This window comes from Falco peregrinus, chromosome 14 (assembly GCF_023634155.1).
Source record: "Falco peregrinus isolate bFalPer1 chromosome 14, bFalPer1.pri, whole genome shotgun sequence".
NCBI classification, from domain to species: domain Eukaryota; kingdom Metazoa; phylum Chordata; class Aves; order Falconiformes; family Falconidae; genus Falco; species Falco peregrinus.
The window spans coordinates 22,798,318-22,826,310 of NC_073734.1; the positions used below are offsets into that span (position 1 = coordinate 22,798,318).

Below are 27,993 nucleotides of genomic sequence, written 5' to 3' on the forward strand. Positions count from 1 at the left end.
TGCTCCTTGTGACTGTCAGTGGAAAGAAAAGCCACCTAGCACACTGTCTTAGCTTCATATAGATAACATATTTATTGAAAATCTGCTTCACCAACAACGGTGAAATCATGACCAAAAATTACAAAACGTCCTGGTAGTTGGCTTTATAAAAATAAACTGCAGGAGTATGCCTCACTGATTTGTACTGGTATCTCTCATCCTCTCCCTCCTTTAATTGCGTATGTTATACTCTTCAGCATAATATCATTCTAGAAAATTGCATTCCGTCCAAAAAAATGCACTTGTTTTTCCTTAGCAGAGGTCCTTAAAGTGACTTTTCCCCCCCGCCCTCCCCAACAATAAATATAGAAAATAGCCTCTAAACAAATAGATTTTAGTTTGGTCAGCTTAAAAAAAAAAGTCCATTTTCCCCCTCTTGGGATATGTAGTGACTAAGCAGCCATTTCAACAGTATTCAAGTCTTTGGTGGCTTTGGCTGCTTAAAGCTGCAGTTTTATGTACAGATGATCAACTGAGGTCCTTTTATTTTCTTTCTCTCTCCAGAAACCAAAGACTATGAGATGATGTCAGGTGCGAGTTACTATTACGATCAGTGCCGTGTTTGCTGCACCTTCGCTGGGAGCGATCGATCACCCAGGAAAGCAACCAGTAAAAGGAAGTCATCTTTGGCAAGCGAGACCTTTCACACAGAAGGTGTCTTTGGTGGATGAACCTGTTGCATAAGCTGTGGTCGTTTCACTCGTGGCTTCCGTCTCTTTGGCCTGCTCTTCGCTTTGTTGATCTGCACCACAAAGAACGCCAGAACCACCATGGCACCAAGAAAAGCAAAGACCGGAATAGTCTGTCCTACATCCTGGTTGTACCGGCCAGGCATTATACCTAGAAAGGCAAAGAGGTTTGGAAGCTCTTAGTAACCACACGAGCTACGATGTCTTTACAGCGTTAATGCCACCTACCAAAATGATCCAACAGTAATTCTTGTTCAAAGGCTTTCGCTGTTAGTAAGCTATTAATAAGACTGCATTTCAGACAGGAAGATCAGGGTGGTGAGACACTGGCACAGGCTGCCCAGAGCAGCAGTGGCTGCCCCATCCCTGGAAGCGTTCAAGGCCAGGCTGGATGGGGCTTGGAGCAACCTGGTCTAGGGGAAGGTGTCCCTGCTCTTTGCAGGGGGGGTTGGGACTAAATATCTTTGAGGTCCCTTCCAGCCCAAACCATTCTCTGATTCTGTATGATTCTAGAATTAACAACTGCAGTCTGACAGGCAAAAACAAGATGGGATACTAACATTATAGAAAAGCACCAGCATTTCCACTTTGACCTACTTGGGCACATGAAAGTGTTGTTGCAGGGGAGATGTGGGTTACAATCTGCTGTAGACAAGAGAGTAAATGCTTGACCATAATTTTACCACTAAGTAATTTCTATAAATCACACCAAACCCTGATACCATGAGGAAAGTGATTTTGTCCTTGCTCCAGAGACACCGTGCATACACACAGTGAGGTCAAGCTGTAGAATCAAACCCTTTGTTTTTACAGGCGTCTTTTGGTCTAGCAGCTCAGTCTGGGAGAAGTGCATGCGTGAGGCTTTCAAACAACTTCCACCTGGGCCTGCAGTGCCAAGCTCGTGCAGGAGAACAGCCCACTATTAGACTGAAAGCTGTTTCAAGTGTTCTACATCATTTGTTAGTGTAACACCTTGCCCAAGGCACCATTCAGACAAACTCTTCTGGACTCCGCTTTTGTGCACTGACACAAAGAATTTTACTTAGCAGGAGGTAACCAGCCACAGCTCCCAAGGACTGGGACTGCTGCTGACACCCATCACTCTGAACCGCACCAAAACAAACCCCAACTACCCACCAAAACCTCCTTCCCCATCTGTCACGCATGCTTTCTTCTGAATAAACTCTTCATATGCAAAAACATTTCCTTCAGGCTTCACCAGTCAGCTTGTACAACATAGCCCTACTATTATTTGCATGTTTTTCACAACTGAAAATAAACACGTAGCCTTTCTTCCGGTTGCACTGCGTTTCATTGTTAATACTTTTTTTTCCCAAAGCCTATACAACAAGCAAAGCAGAAGAGTGACTTTCAAACTTTCAATATTTACCTCCAGGAATGTCCCATGCTCCACTTTCTCCAGGGGACAATGGTCTCACTTGGGGTCTGTTCTGTCGAAAACTGGGCAGAGCCACTTTATCAAGGTCAATTGACAGTAACTTTTGATGTTTCCAAAGGTTGCTAGAAGAAATTTAAAGACAGAGGTGTTTGCTCACTTACTCTAGTAATGCAAGGAATTTTGTAGAAACATAGCGAAAGCGACAGCTGGAACCTACACATTAACTCACTAATTTGGACCCCAATGATAATTCGATCATTTTTTAGGTTCTGCAGTTTGCAGATCTCCAAAGTTAAATTCAGAAGCCACAGGGACATACTTAGACTGGCAACTATTTACTAACTCTCATTCTTGCAGTCTACCAAAAGTAACCACGCGCAGCTCAGCAGACAAGCATGGGCTACACGCTGGTGTGTTTTCCTTCAAGCAACTGACAAATGATACAACAGAAGGCAGAGTTAGGTCAGCTGTTCAAGAAGCTGCTTCAGAAAACTATTTCAAAGGCATGCAGTGACAATGGATTTAAGCAGGACTGTTCACTCTAAGTTGGGATCAACTCAATCACAACAGTGAGTTGACTTCTGAAGCTGTTTTTTAAATCCCCTAGTTTCATAGCGTAGCTATAAGGCGAGCCAGGATTAGGCACTGAAGAGGCGTAACTCATTCCTCTTTGCAATCCCGTATTTCTCCAGGAAAGGCATTCCAGCTGTCCCTTTCAAAAGCAGAAGAAACAATTTTTCAGCTGAACTCAAAAGCAAGGCTTCTTGTGTAACTGTCAGCCAGACATATACTAACCTGGGGGCAGTTTCATTCAAAGGCTGTGGTTTGGCCCAGGACAGGTGAGGACAAGCAGGAAGGGACCGGGGTTTAGGGTCTCCTAAGTGAGCCTCGAGCACCTTTGAGTATCGATGCAAATGGTTACCTGCAACTCACAGCAGAGGCACACTGGGTTACCAAAAGACTAGCAGGATAAATGTTGCCAACATCTGCCTCTGGCTAAACAGTGCTGTGGTAACACCACGAGCTCTTTACAGTAACGGCAACTCGTAGCTAAATCTCAGAATTAACCAAAGGGCACCTTACAGAACAGTAAGGCTGTGCACCTACACCAGTGGGTAATTCAAGTTTTGCTGGCAGCACACCAGACAAGACTGAAAGCTTTATACACGCTCTGCAGCTAGTAACTAGAATACTCCCTAGAAGAACCAGGCATCTGAAAATCACTCCATGAACAGAACATTTTCTTTAGTCAAATCACAACTAGATCGTAACAAATCCCCACAGTAAGTGCTCTTTTCTAGTAAAACAAAACACTGTAAAGCTCATACCAAACGAGCCTTAATTTTTATACCTCAAAGGGCCCGCCCGAGTATTCCTAAATGCCACCCAGACACCCCCTCCGTTGTGGGCTCTGCTTGGTAATTAAAGCTCTCACCTTCCATCCGCTCGGGAAGAGAGTAGCCTGCTCCTGACGGAGGTCGCTGCCTGTTTTCAGAATGGCTGAGACTTGGCGGTGTCACCCCGTAAGAAGTGTACTGCAGGAGGGAATCCAGGAGCCAAAAGCAATCTGTGGATTTCATAGCCCCAAGCCCCCAGAGAAGATATGCATTATGCCACATTTCAAACAGCTTATCTTTCTGTTAAGAAGGCTGTGATGACATTCAGAAGTACCATCAGTTTTTCTGGCTCTCGATTCTTTCCTTCTGAGGTTCTAGGCCCAATTTCAGAAAGATGCAACCTCCAACACACACCCCAAATCCCCCACCCAATATACAGACACAGAAATAATCTGTTCACTCTTAAAATATCTTGAGTACCAAATCAGGCTCTTTTGGGGAGCAGGACAAAAAACAACAGGTATCAAATACGGGAATTCCAGCCTGTGCAAGGCCATCCAAGTCCCTGCAAAAATCATGAGGGTTTTTTGGTGTGGAAACACAGGAAGCTCTGAGCTTCTGACACCATTTTTAAGAGGAAAACTGAGAACCAACTGGTTTTTTGAAAGGACAAAATAGATACCTTGCAAAGAAAAGTAAGAACAAGGTAGTGTCTTCAGTGGAAAGTTATAACTCATTTGCTTTCCCAAGCTCAAAGAAACATAAATGAAGGGGAAAGGTTCTGGCTATATGCCAGCAGCACCTACAGCAGCTGTGGTACAGACCAGGCTGGGAATCAATGTCGCAACATACCTGACTGTGGGTTTCCTTTGCACTTCAACAGCACATGAACCCTTGCTTTGATTCTCTCCTGAATTATGACTACCTTAATCCAGAGCTACACCTAACGAACAAGCAGTCCAGCTATTAACACCACAATTCTCTAAAACTTCCATTTGCAAGAGCAGGACAATCCCTTATCAGGTATTTCCACCACACAGCAAACTTTTTCTCAGAACTTCTCCTCCCAGAAACAGTTGGCTGGGAATGGGAATTAATCTTCATAATCCTGGTGTCCCTTAAGCCCCCACCTTTGATTTTTAAAGAGGTCAATCAGATTTTAAGGATTTATATTCACAAATGTTAGGAATTTACCTCAGTTAAAGCCACCGATGTCTCTGCAGGAGACACAGCTCCCGGTTCACAATTTAAAAGCTAATTTTAAAGGATTTCTTTAGAGCCTTCCACTTTTTCTTGCTTCACAGGTCACACTGAATTTAACAGCATTAGGGATGTCACAAAGCATTGTTTTCTATCGCTTAATTCAAAGCTACGTATCTTCTCTTAAATTACGTGCTTTCAATAACCTACAGCAAGCACGTAAGGCACTGACATGTCAGTGCTACAGCAACCCACTGGAAGCCACCCAAAGACAGATAAAGAGAAACTGGAGAACTTTCAAAGAAAATGAAAGTGTTTGGGAGAGAAAGAAATAAGCTACAGATAGAAAGCTCCCTTAGGCAGTAAGTTTCTTTAAATTTAAATAGATTAGGCAGGGAGGGATTACATAACCTAGTATTTTAAAATATCTGTGACAAAAGCTTAAAAAACTATAAATGTACTTTTCATCACATGAGGAAAATTCAGGCTGAACATCACATTCAGTAGAAATACAGAAGACAACCTCACATACTGGATTGTCATCGGCCTCTTGAGCCACAGATACACCAGCTTGTGTTTTACATGTCATGAGAAACCAAATCAATCTCTTAAAAATGCAGAAAGCCAGACCAGACAAAAGCGCTAGAAAAAAGGTTTTCTAAGGACCAACAACAGTGTGTAGGCAGAAGGAATGGCTTCTCTGGGAGTCACAGAAACTCCATGTACATGCTGCTCGCACGCGCACTACCCAGAATTACAAACACGTTGAACTCAAACAGAAATTCCTGCTTTCTGACACATTTACGCCAGCTGGTTTGTGTCAAAGTAGAACTTGAAACTAGTAGTCCACAACCAAAATGTTGAACATTACCATAAATCCTCACAGGAAACATTGCAAAGGGAAGAAGGCAAACATTGCAAGGGAACAAGGTAAACATTGCAAAGGGAACGAGGCACACTGACGGGCAAACTCAAAAGATAAAATCTATTGTACTACATAAACATTCTGAAAATGCAACTGGGCAAAAAGTGAAGGGACCCCCTAACTGACTCTTCACAATTTCAAATCAGACATGCTTTCTGGAAACAAAACCATCCCAAAGAAGCAAAAAACCCCCAAACAAACCCCACCCTGCAAAAAATCCACCCCAAAACCAGCCCAGAAAGCTTGTGGAATGAAAGATAGGCAAGGGGCCCTATCGGAGGGGGAGGGGGAATGGTCAGATCTATCAGAGGGCTATCTTGTGGGGCAGTCTTTTGCTGAAACTGTGATTAATTGTTGGGAATATTTAGAGAGGCCCTAGAAAACAGCTATTTCTGATGGGAGCTGTAAAAATCCCATAGTTCAGTTGTTAGCTTAAGACAGTAACTCTTCCTCCATGTCGAAGTTTACACACCTTTCTGTCGATGGCTGTCATCCAAGCAATTAGAATCACCGTACAAAACTATTCTGCCACCACCTTCAGAAGGAACTTGGTAAAGTCCCAAAATAGGGACATTTTCAATTACAGCGGTCTCCTGTTTTAAAACTTCAAGACCTAAAGCAAAGCACAAATAAATTTAATAGCCTGCAAAGCGTCAACATCAATTTACCTGAAAGTCAGTACAGCCTACAGTGCAAACTTACAAATGCAGCTATGCCACTCTTCATGCCACACATTTATGAAACATGTTTTCAAAACCCCCACGTTGTTACAATAATGAAACTGCTCCAAGACTCTGATTGTGAAGTTTCCTACCGATATTAATGTTTTTCTTTGTTGGAGAAGCAGAAAGACCTCACAGCCTAGATTATCTTCAACATGAATGAAAGCTTGAATGAAAAATCCTAGTATTTTCAGCAACAGATTTAAAATCAAAACGTTCTGCCTTACAAATCACTTTACGTTGGTTTAGCCCTGCAGAATGCTGCAGGACACAGTAACTTAAGATCAGCCATCACAGTGCACACTGCTCTTCGTCAACTTTGCTGCCATGCCTACCTCTTCCTACAAGAAAATCTACTACGGAACTAACAAAAGAGAATAGAGACATTATGTGAAACACAACATCTGTCTCTTTGTAAGCAGCAGCTGCAAAACTGATTAAACCTGTGGTTCAGGGGAAGCCCATTTTAAAGACTGCTGGGCTTACATGTCTCTGGAACTCTGCAGTTAGTAGTTACCCTTGCACTTTGTGTGTTCAGCTTTCAATTCAGGAACAAAGAAAAGTATTGTTTAGTAAGGATACTTATGCCAAAAAGGAAAAAAAACCCAACCCAAACCAAAAACTCACGTGATTTTTCTCACCTCCCCCTGCTCCCCTCCCCCTTAACCTTTGGCAAATTTTACTCCCTCCTCATCCCAGCTGCTCTTTGAACTGGCGTGCAGAGCCAGTTTTCAGTACATCCAGCCCTGCCCTGGTTCTCATCCTACTGTAGAATAATTTTTGAAGGAGTGTCATTTAAAGGCCTGCCTTCAAAAGCCCTGCAAGTACCAAATAATAAACTGGCAATCTAAAATACATGTTTGTTGTTTGTGAGATATTAAAATCATAACTGAGATAACTGATGGACAGTAAAGATGAAAAAAGCATAGGAACCTTCCCATGAACGGGTATGTGCAGCAAAACCCAGAGTAGACCTGGCTAGAAACCTGCCATTTGTATCTTATAAATCCATCCAATCATTTTATCTCCTGTGGACTGAAAGCTCTAACAAACAGCAGGAGGGAAAACACCCCAATTCATGAAGGAACTAAAATGAAAGCTCTTTTTAGGCTAAAGGTTTCCCACCTCTAACACCCATTTAAAAAAACAAAACAAGACAAATTTCAAATGCTAAGTACTTAGTCTCTTTTACTTGAGACGCTGCCTTTACACAGCGGAAGCAAAACACAGAGTTCTTTTGCTTCATGAGTTGCAATGAAAAGAATTCAACAGAAAAAAGCAGGTCTAGCAGGCTACTTGTCAAATTGACACATTCTCTCTCTCTCTCTTTCTCTCTCACACATAAGGAAATGCCTAAGTCATCAGCATATAGCGTTCCAGAGGTAATTGTCTTTCCTCCAAAAGGCTCACATGGAAAATTTCTCCGCTAGGTAATCATATCTATTGCACATTGTAAGTCAAAACTACAACGAACTTGCTGATCTTTTCCGGCAGCTGCTGAGTTATATTAGAAGCTATACACGTGCTTCTGCCCACACAGCCAAACCTTCCTCACCCATATACACAGGCCTGACCTACAACATGCTAACAGCTCTGGTCATTTAGTCCTACATAGCACTTCCTAAAGGCTCATAAAAAACTTTTTTTTTTTTTTTTTAAAAAAAAAAGGCCTGTTGCTATTACAAATCGGAATTACCACCTCACAAGTGAAAAGATATTATGATAAAGCTAAAGAGAATGGCTACACACAGAGAATAGATGGCTCAAGCATTGGCTTCCTGTGTGCCTAGAATTTTTCCTTATGAGAATCTAGCGGGTGATATTTTGTCGACCAAAATTTTCCTTACCTATATCCTTAGATCACCACAGCTACCACAACACTCACACCAAATTTGGCAACGATTAGGGGATGTATTTCAGTAGCAGTTGAAATTTGTGAAAAACATGGACAAGTAACACCATTATGACACACTCCCCTCCCCTCTAAAGATGCATGACACACATACATGCGGATGTGTTTACGCAGAGCAAACACAATAAAAGACTGCATATATACACTTGGACATTGCTGTACTATGTCAAAATTGTATACAGAGTCACACTGCAGCTGCCTGTTAGGCATCCAACTACATGCTCTAGGCAAAATGAAAAAGCACTTACTCCATCAATGTATTTTTAAATCAATGTTTTTACACCTATAGACTTTAGAACTTTGCTTGTGCACCTACTCCAAAGTTCTGCTTACAACACAGAAAAAAAGACAAGGAAGTGCATACCTTGATCCTTAAAAGTCTGTGCAATGACAATGCCATCTTCTGGAAACTTTGCAATACTGCAGCCTGATGCATAATTCACTGAAAGACATCACAAAAGTGCAGTTTAGACTAAAAATTACGTTCCTTCCCTTCCCACCATATTTCAGTGAGCTGTTAACACAAGCACAGAAGAAAACATTCCCAGGAACATCACTCTGAGCTTGCACATTTTGACCAATGTATGTATTCACAGAGAAGACGCTTCAAAGAACAGCTTTTGCATGTTCACCTTTACATACTATTTTCAAACCTTTCCGTTTAGGAGACTGACCTGATCTTCTTTAAACTGAAAAGCTTAATCAAATGCTATGAGAAATGTAGTATTTCACACTAACAGCCATCACCTATACTACAGAGAACCTGTCTCCTTCAATCCATGCTGGTGAGCATACACAGCCCTCAGTGCTGTTGCCTTCTCTTTTTACACACACTTTCTGAATGAACCAGTCAGAAAACAGAGACTTGGAAGCAAAGCATGAAAACATCAAATGACTGGGGCAGATAAAAAGAAAGAATGGCTAGACCTAGAAAGTCAGAAAACAGTAAGGTCATCACAGACCTGTGGCCTAACCACAAAGTCTGAACTTGAAACCAATCAAACATCTTCATTTCAGGGGGAACAATTAAAAAGATTGCAAGAACAGGAATTCACAAAACATCTCAGGATGTTACGATGCATGTCTAAACTCGTGTATTCCACGGAAAATGTCCATATCCATTTTCTTCCTCCAAAATTTAAAATTTCCAAGTAATTGCATAATTAAAACCAAAGGCTTTAATGCAGTCTACGAAGGAAGTAATCATTTAAGCATCCTTTGAGACTCTTTTCCCTGAATTTGAGTAGTTCCCTTGACTCTGACTCAATCTCATTCTCACAGAAAACTACTTTCCCAAACAACACACTGTAGCCTGCACAGGCAATGATTCCAGTACTCACTTTCATGATTTGCCATGGTAAAATCACCTTCATACAGCCCATCACTAAAGGCCATATTCCAGACAGAAAGCAGATCATTGAGAGCTGGGATATTAGCACCTCCAGTATCAGGCATCCACCACTGTCTGTAAAAATTACAGCATAACACGGTTTATTAGTATACAGAATATACTACTAGAGTTTGCATAATGAAAGTCAGGTGGCTTTCCACATGCAGACTTTTTCAAAGTCACTTAAAGAACTACATCTCAAGGACTTATTTAACTCCGGGGCGTGTGAGCAGCCGTCTCTCTTTGACACCAATGCTTTTGAACAAATAGTAATACTAACGTGAAGTTCTCAGTGCATTTCAGTTCCATGGAAAACTTCAGTTTGCTAGAAAGAAATTCAGTCTTATCCTCTTTGTTTGGCTAAGTGAGGCAAAACTGACAGTCATGTAATTTGCTTCTCATTTTTCTAAGGAAGCAAAATGTTACTTGCTCACAAACAGCAAAACAGATCTTCCTGGCTTATCAGTAATACAAAACAGGCTGACAACTACAGTAATTATGAGGGTCTCTACCACCACTCATGACACTGGTGTATTTTCTTTTTATACAATATACTGGAATGACTTCAGTAATTGGTGTACAACCTGGTAATACTGTTTGCAATGCACACTTTCTTTCTGCTCCCTGAAAGTGAAAATGCATGCGTTTTCCTTTGCTTGTCAGTCTCCAATTCGTAACTACTTTTCATTGCAAATATTTTTCTTGGCTTAAAAAGAAGATTACATTACCAAATGAGCCTTCGCAATCACGATGAAATAGGTAGCTATTCTCCTTAAGCTGCAACTTAACATAAATATTGCTCTTCAGGTATTCCCTTCTTACAAGCAGCATGGGAGTGATGAAGTACAGCATATTACATTTGGGATTTTTAGGGTAACATGTGCATAAAATGGCAATTCTATGGCACTTTATCCCCCAAAGAACTGACACAAATCAATACCTTGTGTTTTCATCATAAAACTTGACTTTTCTCATCACGGATGTGTTGTACCAGTCACTGAACACAATAAGTGAAAGTCCATTATCAACATCCCTCCTCAGTTTGGTGATCTCTTCAGGAAAATACTCCTCCTCACTGTCCACCATCAGTAAAGTCCCTGTGCGTAAAAGCAAAAACAAGAGTTCACCAGGCTGTTCACTGTAACGTTATCGCTATTCACACAACCTCTGCAAAAGTCAACACAAGCACACATTTTGCACAATATCTGGTCCACATGCCCTGCTCTGGCAGCTCATTATAGAAGGTGCATTTAAGGACGGGAAATACCAGACAATTCAGTTTACAAACATATCCAAAAATGAGTTTGGCAGCACAGTATGCTTTTTAAGGGTGTTAATTCTGACTCATGCTTGTGTGGTCTCATGAACTGAATGCCCGCATACATCAGGTGTATATTTTGCAGTTTGGTCTCACCCAAATACTCCATAAACTGAGCCAGACTCTGGCAGAAGAGGACAATCAGACTGACTGCTGACCCAAACTGAAGTGCTAGTGTAGATGCACCCTACTCATAAGGTTTTTTCACTATTCCAATTCTAAAGGCTACTCTGCTCACTTACTGCAGATTTGCAGGCCAGGTAGACAACAATTACTCTGAAACTTTGTTTGCTTCAGACTTGAAAACTACAGCCACATTTTAGAAGACCTGACTGAAGTGCCACTGCCACCTTCATATAATCCTCACCCACTCCTGTGAACAAGCACAACTTTCTCTGCATCACTGAGAAGCACAACCAGAAAAATATACTTCTATTCCCCAAAAACATATTTATGCTTTCAGATGGCTTCTAAATATCAAGTCATTTTGCTTCTTCACTTTCTGATCACCCAGAGAGGCGGTGGAATTTCCATCTTCAAAGAGAATGCAAATCCTGACAGGCTGATATCCTGAGCAATCCAATAAACCACTGACTCTGGCCCTGTGTCTCACAGTCCCTTGCAACCAGGCCAATTCCACAAGTTCAGGCAGCCTGTTTGGCAAGCCTTCTGATAAACGATCCTGTAGAAAGCACGTTAATGACACAGACAATGGAACGAAGCGCACCTTCACCAAGTTTGTCAACAATACAAGCTAGGGAGAAGCGGTAGATCACTGCATTTTTCACCCCTCACTTCTTCCCATTGAAGACATTTTGAAAGCCCCACAAACTACTAAGCAAACAAGGTGCAATATAATGGTGAATCAGAGGACAGAGAAGTCCCCTAATGCTGCACTCTATCAACTACAAAACCAGCGGTCTCAGAAAATAAATTATTTTGCTACTTTTGTAAGCGCTACCATTTCTGTATCGAGTTGCTCACCCACTGAACTCTAAAAGCAACAGTGAGGTATTTATTGAAGAATCAAGGTAAACAAAAGATTACTGCTGACAACATTTCCAGAAATAGAAAACTGTCAGAATGCACACTCACTTCGCAGGCCACTGAAGAACATCGCAGCCCAAAAGAAAAGAGGGTCTCGTTGCAGCATGTCATGGTTAAATATAGGGGCAGGCTGGAGCAGAAAAGAGCATGGGCTGTCTGGCAAATCTATCAAGTCTCTTTCCTGATGAGAAGAAACCAGCCACATACTGCTTTGCTATCACATACGGCTGAATGGAATGCTTTCCCCACTTTTATCTGTCTACAGATATCAACGTTTTAAAATGCCATTGCTGAGGGAAAAGACAACCAGAATGGACACTTGATTTTAGTCTGCTCTTCACATCATGCTTCATTTTGCATTTTGACTGTGCCAAAATCTTTTGGCAAATACAGTTCTGCCTTTGTGGGACTGAATACAGAGGAGCTGTTAACCCACTCAGAGGTGGGCTTTCCCTCTCATTTTTTCATTGTAAAAATAGAAAACTGCACTAATTCTTCTAGCCCTCCAAGCAAGCTTCTGCATCAACACAACTAAGTATCAGCATATAAATACACCCACTGTTATAACATTGTTCTATCATTAGATTTTTTTTCTTTGCATCCCCACATTACTGGTCTTCCAAAAACCAGGCCGTTTTAGGAGGAAGTTAACAGAATGGAGAACAAGGCAACTAACTCATGCTTACCATACTGGCTTGCATCAAAACATGTAAATGGGGAACCAAGTACTTCAACAAAGTACCCCATGCTCCTTAGGTGCTGGTACATGTCTCTGAAGTTTGTGTGGATATGATCACCGTTCCTTAGGAAAAGAGAAAAGTGTTGAAGACATTTAGATCTGGCATGCAGAAATCTGATTTAGAGACTCTCATTATAGATTACTTCCTAGTTTCCTTTCTAAAAGGTCAATTTTTTTCAAATGATAATTTGTAGTTTTCCAACCACCACCTCCTCTTTGCAAACTCTTCTCAAATGACACTGGTTCCAAGTGCTACAGAGAAGAGTTAGTTACACAGACAAAGCTAGAGATTGAGCACATCCTTACAAAGCACAATTTTTGCATGTTTGCATCATGGTTGCATCGCATCACAGAGAAACACTACTGCATTAAGAACAGATGTTCTTCACAGGACCTCCTCCTCCTCGCAAAAGAGCCAATAAGAGCAGTTTTAACTACTAACTTGAAGAAGCACCCAGGACCACCTGTAAATAATTGCTGAAACTCAGTGGAGGGTTCCTGTCCATTTGCCATATCTGTATGCTCCAAGCAGCTTTCCAAAAGCCTGTGTCTTGGTCACTGACCCGATTAATCCTCACTTATATACTGCTGTGTGATTCTTCCTATGGATGCTTTCCCTCGCCACCTATGAAAGACAACAGGACAGCCAAGCCTCTCCCTGCTTCGAAGACACCCTTCCTCAACAGACTTCTTTAGCACTCAATCTTTCAAATTTCTCATGGTTTTTTTGACAAGTGAATACTGGAACAGCTAAGAAAACACTCCTCTTAACTTTATGGGAGAAATCAGGGCAGAAAAGAAAAATGCTACACTTCGAAAGCCAAACAAAAAAATCTCAGTGTCTTACATGTGTATTTTAAAAGCTTTTCACTTCATGTGAGTAAAACCATACAGCACAAAAAAAATCCTGCACCAAAAGCATGCAGAGTCCAAGAGCTATTCATGGATTTCTTAGAAAAGACAATCCCATGCCACACTGGAAAAGGCCAGAGCTCTCTGGCATTCATTAAAGTTATCCCATATCATTAACACACAATCAAGAAATACTGATTTAATAGAACCTGAGATAAATACCAATCTAATGGATCATTCTTCATCCTCAAATTATCCCTGGGGAAGTATCCTGGTGGATAACGGAGATTATGATATTGATCCCAAAGGACTCGCTTACTACGAGGTGGAGTAGGAATAATCTTCACTTTTATTGGAAGCTTCACCGTTGAAGTCTGCTCTGCACCATTCTTAGACTGAAGGACAGAACAAACTACAGTGAAATCCTTTTCCCCCCAACAGGAACACTCACCAGTTAACTGCGGATTGTAAAAAAAAACTAAAAAAATGGAGGTATCCAATCTACTTTTAGTCACCAGTACCAGCTCTGGATGACTTTTGCCTTAAATCACTGTAGTATTCTTTCTGCAGTCAACAGATTATATTTATGCCCAGAATGTAAAATACTTCAAATACATTACAACTGTGATTTGGTTCAATTGTTCAAAACCTTAAAAAACTTCTCAGCAACAATTACGCAGGTTCTAGAAGAAACATATTTAAGTAATCTCTTTTTCAAAATACGTTACTTGAACTTCAAAATAAACAAATGAAATTAAAAAATCAGTCTAAAGAGAGGTTTTCTGATTCTAAAGCATGTCCAATTCACAGGTTAATCCTGCTCTCAGCTATAAAGATCACTATTTGTACTCTTCAATTTCCTGACCCCAATCTAACTTATGCTTCAAATGACAGGACCAGAACCACCCATTAAGAAGAAGGTATTTGTGTATTAGGCAGCAATTTTGAATAATTAACACAGAAAACCAGAAATGCACAGAACTTACTTCATTTTCTGCAGGGGATGACACTGTGATCATAACATGACCTTGAGCAATGCCTTCCCATGATGCTGCTTTCTTTGCTACAGAGATGGAAATTGCTAAGTATCCAGACCAAGGCCACAACACAGAGGAATATGAGAAAGCCACTTCAATATTATCCCCATTTTGGGGGAGATAAGGTTGCCAGTCTGGCTGTGAAATGAAGAATAAATAACATTGGTAAAACAGTATTTGCAGTCACTAACTTTTGCATACATAGCCCTGTTCCTCTGCACAAAGAAATAATAAACCTTAGCTTTTCCTGAATATTATGCCAAATTTTAAAATGTCCACAAAGCCCAAGGGGTTGGTGGTGTGTCAGTGAATCAGCCTAATCATGACAGCCTTACTGATCCAGATGAAGTATAGGCTTTTCAGAGGCAGGACTCTCTAAGAAGCTCTCTGAATAGCACGCTGCTTAAGTTCACATATTTTAATGTTTTGGGGTTCTGTGAAAAATTTATTGGTAAGAACACAAAATTTCCTTTTGGTAACGAAGAGAGCTAATGCTATGACAGACACAAGCAATTTACATCAGCTGTGTCTGAGTATTACCACAAGCTAATGGTGTTGGATAAGAGCTTCAATGCCCTTTAATGTAAGCTTAAATCTAAAACAGACCTCAGGATTCACACTAAAATGTTGAAATTAATCTCATTTACATTGGCTAGAGTTTTGGGATGGGTGTTTTACTTGTATCAATTCCCAAATCTGTTCTACATTTAAACTTACTTAAAGCAAAAAAAAAAAATTAAAAAATAAAAACCTCTCTAGTCAACCAACATGCTCAACATCCCTGGTGTTTTGCTGCAGACCTTGATAAATCAGTACCTTCAGGTCATTTAGACCCATGGAAGACACAAGATTTATGACGTCAGGATTCTTTACTGAGATTGCTGATGCTCCAGACAAAAAAAACCCCAAAAAACCCAACAACAAAAAAAACGATGAGGAAACCCTATGCCGCAAGATTCTAAATGCTATCAAAGAATATAAAGAAATCTCCTAAGCACCTGTCAATCCAAACTATTTTTTACAAAGACAAAACACTACACATCCGGGAAACCAATGCATTGCTTGAAAACTTGTAGACAGTTCATGTTGACAAATCTCATCAATCTGGGTGTATCCTTTAAAAATCAAACATTTTGGATCTCTTGCTCTCAGCAGTAAGAAATCAGATTTGTTCTATGAAATTCATAGCTAAAATAGTCTTTTCTGGGAAGCTTTCAGCAACATTAGCAGTCAGGACTTGGCACAGTGTTAAGTCTTACCTTGTCTACAATTCTCCCAGTGACTCCCATACCATTAAGGATAGTAACATTAACAATGGTTGGCATCCCTCCGTAATATATGGGCTGAGAACAATATGGCCACATGTAGGGACATTCCGTCAAGTCAATATAGCTTGGACTCAAACTACAGCAGGATGGAGGAGGTAGAATTGAAAAAAAAAGAAAATTAAAAAAAAAAATCAGTAAGCAGAGGAGCATAAGAACATGCCACTATGCATAACTATGAAAAAATTACAGATAAGAGAGGCCAGTCATAATTGCTCTACCAAGGTCTCACTTGCTTCCCAAATCCGCCCCAAAATCTTCTTCCCTCCCCCCCTTTTTTTTTTTTATTTTAGGTTTTATGAAAAGATTTTTACACACACACAAAAAAAAAAAACTTTTCAGCACAGTGAGAATGTTCTTCTCAGAAGTTAAAATTTAAGTGTTTTTCCACTGTTGTAGATTACATTATTCGTAACATCTGAGGCTAGAAGAGAAAGTCAATTTACCTCTCATAGACACTTCAATCCCTACACTGCTATAATTTAGGCTTTTCATCCATTCTCTTGTCAAAATTCATGCTTCAGGGTTACGTAAGATCTGTGCAAGTTCTCTTTGTTGCATAAGCATAGATTGCTCAACTGAGTTACACATGCAACACCTGCTCTCTTAAAAGACATACAGCAGATTATAGTGCATCATTGATTAATTAAGGATTAAAATTAACCTGGCCTGTGGTTTATAGCTGTTGAGGATCTGATAAGCTCTCAGAAGATCCAACTTGCCATGTCCTTGTTCAAACATGTTGACTCCAGGAAGTCTACGTGCTGATGCAATAAGTGCCTGCTTCATACTAGCTGGATTCACCATTTCACGCTTCTGAACTGTGCTGAAACGGGAAACAAGAGATCACATTAGGCAGCCGTTATCCAACTTTCTAGCTAGTCCTGTTTACCATTCGGCCTTAACAGTCATTTGATTTAAGGAAAGTAAAAATCATTTTGCTGTGAGTAATGTCTTCTATTCATACTTGTCTGTTATTACTCGATTTCTCACTGGAACAGCTAAGGAAGAGTGACAAGCTTCTGACACATTTATCTTAAAAACTAGTATTACATGCATTTTTCTCCTTAGAATGCTCCATGCCTAGCAGTCTTTACAATCAGGGCAGTATCTTTATATGCTAAATAAAATACTTTGAAAAATCAAAGCCTCTGTAACTGGAAACTTACATCTTTCGCAACGTGGCTCTTCTGAGGGACAAAAATAGCTTTGTTGTTCAGAGAAAAATGCACCATTTTATGGAGGAATTATGATGATAACTTTACATTTTTGGCATGTTTCTCAAATAAAAGTTAACCTCATCCTTATATAGTAGCAAGGACAAACGCAAAGTACAGACTTGCAACTCCCACCTCTCTTTCAAGTTCTTCAGTATGCAACAGATGACTTATGCAACTGGGTAACAGCCATAAACCCCTGAAACCTATAAAATTTACAAGGATTTAGATAATTATCTGCTACAGGTGCCTACTTTGAGCAGCTGCTTTTCTACAATAAAACTGACAGAAGCTCAGCCATTCAAAATGATATTAAAAATATCACAAAATTATAGTACTGCTCTCCCTAGTTAAATTTTCAAAGATGTAACTATTATTCAGAACAGTTCTCAAGTTTTTCCCAGAAAACCTACAGCTTGTCAGACAAGGCAATGTCTCAGGCAGAAGAACTGTGATTTTATCCTCCAAGTTTGTTTTCCTGCATGTAAACACAATTTACTCTTATTTGGTGGGCTCCTTTATAATGACCCTCCTGCATCAGCATCCTTTTAGAGTGTCTTATTTAAGACTTACCTCACTAACAAAGTAACAGCACCTGCCACCACAGGAGACGCTACACTTGTCCCAGAGAGCGAGCGACATCCACCTTTCATACCAGAACCTCTCACTCCAGAGCCGTAAGTAACAATATCAGGCTTCACTCTACCATAACCTCCAGGCAGCTCCTGCGAAAGAAAACAGCTGCGTTATTGCCCTGATACACAACGAAGACTGGTTGCTTCATTTGGGCATTTAAACCAACTGCAGGTCATTTAGAAGTAAAATTATCAACTAAATTAGCCAAAGCTCAGCGCCAAAGAACAGCAAGTAACACCTAAAGGAGGACTCAAGTTCTCAATGTTTCAACATTAACATTACTGCCAATTACTGTACTATCTATGCTAAGCATAAAACCACTCACAAAATGATAACCACATTGCTACTTTGCTAATGAATGACATGCAGCATGTAACAGTCCCCTTAAGATCACAGTGCAGTCTCATCTGAAATCATGTGCACAGTACCTGTCACCTCAGTTCAACAGGCAAGTAAGTGCAGTGTTACATGTAGTACCTGTAAATCCTAGGATTTTTAAGCTAAAGGAAGCACAAAAGCAGGCCTTCATTTTTCCAGATTTAACCAGACAGGCACGTCCTCACCGTAAGCCAAAAGGTACTGGATGTTTTACAGGTACATCAAGAATGTCAATAGTTGTCAAAATTAATAATGAGAAACCCTGCAACGAACATTAAGCTTCTTGCTTAAAGACTTAAAATCTCTAACTGTTCCGATCTTTGATGAAATGGTTACTCCCCCAACACATACCATCTGCACAGCATTATCCCTTCAAAAAAGGCTGCCTTTCCAAGGCCCTTATTTTGGCTGCAAATGTGGCTGGCCACAGTCAAAATATCTTACCCAAGTGGTCATTCCCCTAGATGAAAAGCGAGCTATATTATCTTCAAAGTCAATGCCACCTACTCCAATCACATCCATCTGGTCAGCAGGGTTATTGAGAGTCCTAGAACAAGTTGGGAGATAGAAAGACAAAAAAAATAACAAAAACCACCAAACCAAACAAGACACAGTCATAAGTTTATCCTGATAACAGACACACTGCCATCAGATTTTTGTCAGATGCTCTTTGTAACCTCCACAGAAACAAATTTTGGTCCTACCTGATACAGTTATTCTTTAGAAGCGAGAGCAACTTTTTCAGGCAGTTAGCAATGCAGTAACTAACTCAGTAACTACCAAACCATGTATCTTGAAGACAAAACAAAATATATTTTTAGGCATTTATTTTAGAAATATATCACACATCGTTCTGGCCTGATCCCTTCTATATTCCTTAAGCCCTAAGCCCAAGCACCCAAAGCTGTCTGCCCATACTAACAGGGGAATGCCAGCTGGAAGTCCTGCCATTCTTCTACTGACTTTCCACTGTTCTCAGAGAAAAATATTTAGCTAAGTACTTCACAAATTGCTGTACTACAGCAGCAAGTGATAAAGACATGGGAAGTGTTTAACTGGAGTCACTTTCTATAAACAGATTGCAGAGAAAAAGGAGTAGGGAAAACTTTCTGACCAAGCACAACTACTTCCAGAAATATATAATAACATGTTTGCTTTTCTTTGAAGTGGTCACTGAAACTTACCCATACAAAGGGCCATCATTGCCAATAGCAGAGACCATGATAACATTGTTGGCCGTCAATTCCCATACCTACAAAAAACAGAAGTTTACAATAAGGCTGTGCCACCAAAAAAACTTTTCCAACAAACATACATTCCATGGGATCTGACATAAGCAAACAATTAGTCCAACCTCTATTACTGAGACTTATAAAATACATCTCACTGTATTAAGCTCCAAACTTTCTTAAGATTATGTGACCAATAACCCTGCCTCAACAGCAACACTGCTGATCATACGTATTTAGGTTACACCAAAGGAAGAACTCTTATCCATAACAAAGGATTCCAGATGCCAAAGTCAAGGTATTCTGAATCCTCTCCAGTAATAATCTGGGAGAGTAGTGAAGTCACTGTCAAACTATATTTCAATGCAGGTCATCATTAAAAAAAAAAGGAAAAAAAGAGGACAAGAGCAAAAAGAAAAGAAAAAAGCAAAAAGAAAAGAAAAAAGCAAAAAGAAAAGAAAAAAGCAAAAAGAAAAGAAAAAAGCAAAAAGAAAAGAAAAAAGCAAAAAGAAAAGAAAAAAGCAAAAAGAAAAGAAAAAAGCAAAAAGAAAAGAAAAAAGCAAAAAGAAAAGAAAAAAGCAAAAAAAAGAAAAAAGCAATGCATCAAATCCCTTAACTAGTCCTTACAAAGAAAGATTTTATCCTTTTTTAAAATGCAAGTAAATTAATTTGCTTAGTGCTTTTGAAGGATAGATCAACAATTCAGGGAATCAGGCATTTACAAAGACAAAAACTTAATTCCATCTTATCCTGAAACAAAACACATACTTAAATCAACTACCTGTACTTTTTACCTATTTGTTCTTAAACAATTTGCTGCTGAATACATGCTGTACGTATTTTTACCATGAAATAAGTTAACCATGCAGAGATTTAAAAAACAAAAGCGGGGGGGGGGGGGGGGGGGGGGGGGGGGGCTGTCACTTAAGCGTCTTCTATCATGGGCCCACTTCGTTGCCTGCTTGGAAATCACACTTTCTAGCAGTACATACAGTATTTGGTAAAAGGGCATGCTTCCATAGCTCTGAATATCTGGGTTGTGTTTGGGGCCTTTTTAATTCATTTCTTAAATATATTCCTAAAAGCCTGTACACTGTATAAAATTTCTCTCATGTAAATGAAATTCCACAGAAACTGTCAGCAGCAGCAGAACCTATCAGCAGCTGTGGCAAAGGAGTAGCTCTGCAAGTCCAGTGTTTGTGTGAGGGATATAAAAACCACCACGACCGCTTTATTTCCTCATACGAACTTTGTCAACGAATGGATGATCCATGAAGTCTGGCCCACCAATACTTAGATTCAATACATCTATCTTCTTTAAAATTGCATAATTAAAGGCATCCAGAAACCAAGATGTATATGAGACCTATGTAAGAAAGAGGGGAAAGCAAGCTATCATTGGAACATCCAGTGAGTCCACGACAATACAGACTTCAGATTGATAGAAGAAACACCACCAAAATAAAGCATAAAAGTGATAATGGTTTCCTGGCATTTCTAGTGCTCAGTACATTTGAGTGGTTGCTCCAGCACTAAGCAGATCAGACTTCCACACATTATTTCTGAAAAATACACCAGATTTGGAAACTGTAAGACATCCTGTAGTATCTTACAAGTAGAAAGATGTATCCTTCTCACTGATCAAAGAAAATACATCAACATTTACAAGTACTGCAATATTCCCAAAGGAAAGGATTAATACAGCATTAATCTAGAAAGCAGAAATTGAAACAGATGTAAAATAGCTACCTGGTTATTGGTGAACACTCTAAAAATGTGCAGTTCTGCATTTGGAGCAAATCCCTGGCATTCTCTCATGCTGGCTATCACACCTGCTACAAAAGTCCCATGGCCTAAACCTATCACATGGAGAAGGAAACAAAATAAAGATGCTGGAAGACAAATCATTTCATTGTCAAGGAACTGTACTGTTAAACACCACCTACACCAAAAATCACATCAATCTAACAGACTTTACAACAAACCACAAACACCGGGTTCAGTCCTAGTCTTTGTAAATCATATTTTGCTGCTGGGTTCAGTGGGATTAAATTCCCAGCACTGTGTAGGCAGACAACCAGCTGATGAAACTCGATGACACACTCTCCAGTCTATCCACTCCTGATTGCTACCAGTGAAATCAAGAGCCCCACAATCATGAGAAAAAAGTTACTTTGGGAAATGCAAGTCACAAGGCCAACGTATTTTTACGCTAATTTCTTTTTTGATTTTTATCCTGGTTCTGCAAGAACCGTATTTTTTTAAGGATGAACAATGAAACACGAAAACACATTTTCTTCTCTTCTTAAACAATAATTTTAGCTTTTGCTTTATTGGACTGTCCACATTGTATTTCTGTATTCCAAATCTGCCTGTCCAGCAATCATCTGGGCACAGAAAAAACAGAAAAGCAAAACTACCAAAAGCAGGTGCTGCAAAGCAAAGAAATACTATACATGACAGAACTACGGAGGCGCACACAGGACTGAGCAAGATATGCATATACCTCAAAATTTAAGGGGATTAAATTGCCAACTGACTGACTCAGACAGTATGAAGTTAATTAAAGCATACAGTCAGGGCAAGTTAAGGTCAACATAAGAAAAAGGAACACAAACATACTGCAAAAAATACAAAAGTTCTTTGGAATGTTGATGGGCATGAGCCAGCACAGCATTTCTTGATGAAAATGATATAGGTTAGAAAAACTTTACAGGAAGGTGCCAAAACTCTGATTAGTTTAGGAATGCACAGTACAGAAGGAAAATCCTCTCCCTCGTAAGTATGGAAATTTGTATGCACTGTGAAACAGCAGAATACATAAAATGGAATAGGAAAGAAACAGCTTTGTGGGGTTTGCTCTGACCTCCACCTACTCTGACAATGTATTTATGCCTGCATAATGTCTTCATGGTCTGACATTTTTCAAATGTTACCATGAAACACCACAAATGATTAAAAAGAGTCTTATGCAACACCCTCCCAGAACCTTAATACTTTGTTGAATTTGGTAGGAATACTAAGTGCTCGGAACACTGCAAAACTAAGCTTAAAATCTCAAGATACACTGTTTCACCAGATGTTAGCACAATAGCAGCAACAGCAGTTTTACAACGGAAAACAGAACACACCAGTATCCATAACAGTTGGACCAGGTGCACAGTAACTCACCGTCATCCAAGGTCCTCTCATTCGTCCAGTTTGTTCTCTCCTTTACATTTTTGAAATGTGGATGTTTCTCACTCAGACCAGTGTCAAACACCGCTACTCTTACACCAGCACCTATAATAGAAAAGCATCGCTTTTTCTGATTCAGCTTCTTAGCAAATCTATCCAGTCAAAGAGAACTTTTATTACTGTAGCATGCAATTCACAAGCTCAGTAAGTTCTAGATCTCAAACAACACTCAACACTCCAATTCAGAAATTCAGCCATAGATCATAAATATGCCCAACCTCTCATAAGAACAGTATTACACACACAGAAGAGCACTCTGTGAGTATACAACGTAACTCCAAACAAATAATTTCTCAATCTTTCCAGAACCAGCACCCAGTAAGAGATTAATTTAGCCTCTCCTTATACTTCGCTTGTTTTTCAAAGAAGGTAATTGTTCTAAGCCAACAGACAAAAGCATACCTGTGTAACCCATCTGCCAGAGGACGTCTGCCTGCAAGGTCTGAGCAACTTGGCGAGGGATAGCTCTCAGCAAACGCCTGCTTGAGTGTCGACCTGTTGCATGCCAGAAGCCAGAACCTAAAGAAAGACTTGCTCTTCTCAAGGGACGAGATGACTGCCATTTTTGAGTCCATCTGGTTTCATTGCAGTGCAACGTTGGATCAGCTGTGTAGGATAAGGATGAAGAAAAGAAAGTAACAGTATGAGGAAAACCACAGAAGATTAGATTTTTATGCAAATATGCACATCATATTGTTATAACAAAAGTTTTAGACAAATTTTCTCTAATCAAAATCAGTAAAAGCTTCTGTTTTATCTACTAGGGATATGATGGTCCATAGTCTCAGGTGACTGACCACTACAAAAGAAATGTTTCTACGCTGTAGATGGGAATGCTTTAGCAAAGGTATGACAAGACCCTGATAATTTTATAGGCCAAGGAATAGATTTCTGTAAATTAAATAAAAACTGTAGGGCACTTCTCATTTGTCTAATGCTAAGCTGATGGTCTAAAACAAGGCTAAGAATACTTTTCTAAAGCATATCTCATGCAGGAAATTACTTACACTCCGAATACTTGAGTGATCGGAAGACCTTACGTTGAGGTGTTACACGCTTGATGTTTGGATGATCTTCCAGTGTCAATACTCCATCTTTCTGTTTCTCATTGATCTGAATAACTTCAAAATCACTAGGATAGTCACTGGCTGGGTTGTTGCGAGGTACAATCCTCCAGTTCTCAATATCACTACTCTTTAGTGCACTTGAAATAAATTTACTTCTAGCTTTAGCTGTGAAGTATCCATTAAAAGCCACAATATACTCTGGAACAAGAGCACAATTTATCAGAACTGATGTTTAAGCAGCATACTCATGCACTGACTTTGTAAAAGTCCGAATATTTCTTTCGTTCTTTATCCAGAACAAATAATCAGAATTTGAGGCACATTTTTATTGCTTTAGAAACCTGCAGTTTATTTCTGCACTACATAATGCTTTTATTTTGTTTTTTTCCCCCACCAAGAATCCTGCAAAATACAACAAAAACCTTTGAAAGGAAGGTAGAATTGTAGGTATCATGGAAAGGTGAAACGATGTAGGGAGGGCAGGAAAGAGGTAATGGACTTACTGTTATGTCACATCCAAGCAGTACAAACTGCTCGATATGCCAGTTCAACATGCTTCTTGACGTGTACGATTTAAAGAATCTAGCTTCTACGCGGTATTGAGTTTTAGTGCAAATTACTGACACCAACTACAACACGCACAGAGAACGAAGCTGGTCCCAACAGTCCAGTGCTCCATCTACAGTGCTGATTCTGAGTGGACTTCAGCACACACCGCCACGTTCACCACAGTAAGCCTTTGGCTAACCGCGCACAGAAACGTCGCTGCTGTCACCCTGCCTGTAAGCACCCAGGCACATGCACAGCTTCACTGTGAGAATACTACGGGTACCGGAGGCAACAAGTGGATGCAGGGTCAAGGCATCCTACTGCTATCCTTTGCCATCCCAGCAGCGGTATCTGACTCACTTTGCCATTCATATGCTCTCCTCACAATTATCTTTGCAATTTTCCCATGCGCATATTATCACTTCCAAACTTTTTCTTGAACAAACTCTCAAGAGACTTCTTGCCTTTCTCACCCCTTCAAGGCCCACCTGTGGTTATATTTCATAAGAGACTCAACCACACCACCGGCTGAGTTGAAACGAACTGCTACTAAACAGGTCAAAGTGACCAGACTTGCCCACCTGAGCCTTCACACTTCATTTTCACTTTTAACATCCTCTTTATTTCCCCCTCTCTTCCTTCTCTCCTTTTTTGACTCTTATTTCCAGTTAAACCAGAACCTTTGAAAAAAAATCTGTTTCTCTTTTTGCATGCAGAGAATTTAGTAGATGATGTGCTTCTACAGAAACTCTAAATGTTATGATTGCACAAACGCCACACTTTACACACAAGATACACTTGAACTTCACAGGGATTATTTTTTTTTACTGCTGAACTCTTTTTATTACCGTGCTCCACGACTGTTGAAGTGAATTCCACTTTCAAAGTAAGGCGAGAACATCCAGGACATATATGAGCCTCCTGAGAGGAATTCCCTAGTCTGGTACCGAAGTGTTTTTTGCCACAGAGTAAAATAACAACCAGAACAAACCAGATGTTTGCAAACTTCATGGTCAAAGAAGAAAATGGTTTCATTCCAAAAATTCCATATATTCAAATCACAATTTTCTTCTTTACAAACTAGTTCATTTTTGTTTCGGTAAATGTTGTTTTCACTGTGCTGATCAACTGGATATTCTTAAAGCTGTGTCCAAAATAAGTAGAGATTTCATGGTCTTTTGAGGTAAAGCCTAGTAAACAGGCTCATTTCTTTCTACGCTTTTTCTCCATTTTGTATTAAAGGATTCGGTCACTCAGAATGTGGTAGTTGAGTCCTGTACTCCATTTCTGATGGCAAAGTTAACTCCCTAGAAGAATTAGCAAAGCTGATTGCAAGCCAATCTGTAAGGCAGAGTAATACAGAAAATAATTAGATTCATGTTTGTGCAACTGTATAGCCTGAAAATCACAAAAGATACACAACTTGGGCAGTTAGTATTAGAAATAATATGGAGTAAGTTGTTCGTATGTTTCATTTAGTAATTCTTCACCAAGGTTCAAGTCTCTTCCCTGCTTGCACCAGAGCACGGGTGGAACACTTGGCTATTAACCTGACTATAGAACACACAATGATGACAACCAAATTTGAGCACTCTTTGTGTAAGTGGAGCAAAGCAAACAAAACAACATGCCAGCTGCAGGGCAAGGAAAAAGTGCAAAATAAAATATTAACATGATTTTTTAAGTGCCCATGAGCACTTAAAAAAGCATGGTGCTCTTTTCCAATCAGAAACGTGGCAAATAGAAATTCTGCTGAAGTACACCATTTTACACAAGCAGAACTGGCTTCAAACTCTGTACTAAGGCCTGGTAAGGACAAAAGACACTACAGGAAGCAAACCTGCAGTCCTTGTGCTTGAAAGAGAAAAAACAGCATGAAGAAAAAAAAAAAAAAAAAGTCTAATTTTTTCAAGGTGCAGTATGTGTTAAACTGCAACATGGGCACCTGAGAAAATAAGGGCTGGGGTTACAGATGCAAAAATGTGAAGTTAAAGCAAAGCACTGGAAGTGTTTTTTCACATAGAGGAGAAACCTCTTCCCTTTATGTTCCAAGGTGCAGGAAGCATTTGAGAAAAATTACAATGTTAGTCTTTTTTTAAATTCAAAACATTTAACCAGCAACTGATAGTCAGAAGGCCATCAAAAGGGAAGTGAAAAAAAACATGTCTATGTCTAGTCTGCCACCCCGCCTGGAGAAGCAAAACAGAACGGTATGTTGCTGCAGTGACCAGGACTGAAAAGCAGGAGCCTTATTCTGGGATTCACACTATTTGGCAGGACAACGGGCTGACCTCACAGCACAACAACAGAACAAATCCAGCCTGCGTGTGACAGCTGTCCGTTTTTATCGAGCTTTATTTAGAATTCTCAACTATTTCCTTGAAACGGGGATAGAATTCCCCTCCATTTCTATCTGACTGTCTATGCCATGCCAGACTGGACTGTTTGTGGTTACAAAGTGCCTCTGAACTGGACCCAGTTCCAACACATTGATTCCTCACCTTGGCTGAGCTTTGCCTGCCTTATACTTCGTTGCCTTATAACCCCTAGAGCAATAAATAAAAATTTAAAAGCGCAACGACACAAATGAGCAAAATAAGCATCCTTAGGGCTGTTTTATAAGACAGTAATAATACAGCCTGTATGTAAGCATGATGCTGAAACATGAGAGACGCCAAGAGGAAAGGAAAACCACGCTCACAACCTTATTCTGTTTGGGACCTTTGCGGCGTGGAGGTGGCCAGGGGCGGCACTCGGCAGCCCGCCCATCCCCTAGCACAGCCGCCCCTGTGTACCCCAAAGCGAGGGCACCCCAGGGCGGCTCAGGGGGCGCGGAGGAGCCGCCCCCTCAGGGAGCGCCGCCCGTGCCACCCCCGCCGCGCCACAGCCAGCGACCGAGCCCCCCGCCCGCCACCGCGGGGCGGCAGCGCGGCCCCGGCGCGGTTAAAGCCCCGGCGGGAGCCGGCAGACGCCGTGCGGGCCAGCGCCGCCGCTCGCAGCCCGCCCCTCGGCCTGGGGAGGCTGTAGGGGTGCGGGCAGGGCCCCGCGCGGCAGCCCCAGGGACGAGGGGGAGCCAACACCGGGAACGGCGACCGGCTGCTGCAGGCCCGGGTGCTGCCCGCCCCGCCCCGCTCCGCGTCCTCCCGAGCCCACGCACGGAAGCGGCGCGGCAGGCGCGGCGGCAGCACCGGCAGTACCACCATCCCGCCACCCTCCCCCACCCGCCGCGCTCACCGTGCCACCACCGCCGCCCCCCGGCCTGCCGCCGCCATTTTGTGCACTGTTTATCACGGCGCTCTCGCGAGAGCCCCGTGCCGGGGGCGGGGCCATGCGCGGCGCAGCGCCCCCTGCCGCGCCGTGCGCATGCGCGGGAGCGCCGTGATGGCGCCGGGGGGTAACGGGCCCCGCCGGGGAAGACGCGTGCCCCTGGAGCCGGCCGGGCGCAGCCGTCTTCGGAAGAAATTTGTTTTGTGAACCTGGTTATTCCAGTGTGGCCGAGCGGGGCCTAGCTCCTGTAAGGAAAACCGTGAGATGTGGATGTTAGCGGCAGGGACGGGCAGGCAGCGCCTATCTGGCAGCGCCTGAGGGGGGGAATGTGATCAGAAATGTTCTACAGCTTCACGTTTCGCAAGTTTTGTTTAAGCCCTTGCTGAAAATAAATGCGTTTGTTTACATCCCGTTTGCAAACAGGCATAAGTCATTATTGCAACACCCAGTGCGTACTTGTGCACAACTGAAGCAAACCCGCT

At 41.1% G+C, this 27,993-nt stretch overlaps 1 protein-coding gene across 2 annotated transcripts; it reads right to left on the reverse strand.

Annotated features, from left to right (window-relative positions):
- Positions 1–48: 48 nt before the first annotated feature.
- On the reverse strand, positions 49–27,613 carry MBTPS1 (membrane bound transcription factor peptidase, site 1). 2 transcript variants are annotated; one of them, XM_055818948.1, is made up of 23 exons: positions 27,479–27,613; positions 25,093–25,585; positions 23,636–23,893; positions 23,031–23,234; positions 22,563–22,673; positions 21,141–21,250; positions 20,641–20,757; positions 19,347–19,414; positions 18,607–18,709; positions 17,722–17,873; positions 16,596–16,757; positions 15,866–16,010; positions 14,556–14,744; positions 13,792–13,964; positions 12,665–12,780; positions 10,554–10,710; positions 9,564–9,688; positions 8,588–8,665; positions 6,062–6,202; positions 3,563–3,694; positions 2,923–3,049; positions 2,119–2,249; positions 49–879 (listed from the first exon to the last, which is right to left on the reverse strand). In XM_055818948.1, exons 2-23 carry the CDS (start codon positions 25,277–25,279, stop codon positions 683–685), a joined length of 3,183 nt encoding a protein of 1,060 aa, XP_055674923.1. In that variant the 5' UTR covers positions 25,280–25,585; positions 27,479–27,613; the 3' UTR covers positions 49–682. The 2 variants fall into 2 exon arrangements, with proteins under 2 accessions (XP_055674923.1, XP_055674924.1); XM_055818949.1 differs by lacking the exon at positions 20,641–20,757.
- Positions 27,614–27,993: the final 380 nt, after the last annotated feature.

Coding starts and splice junctions, on each gene's coding strand:
- MBTPS1 (XM_055818948.1), bottom strand. CDS start 25,279: ATGAAACCATTTTCTTCTTTGACCATGAAGTTTGCAAACATCTGGTTT. Junction 23,235..23,635: donor ATCACTCAAGTATTCGGAGT/GTAAGTAATTTC, acceptor TATCCTACACAG/CTGATCCAACGTTGCACTGC. Junction 3,050..3,562: donor TCTTCCCGAGCGGATGGAAG/GTGAGAGCTTTA, acceptor TGTGAGTTGCAG/GTAACCATTTGCATCGATAC.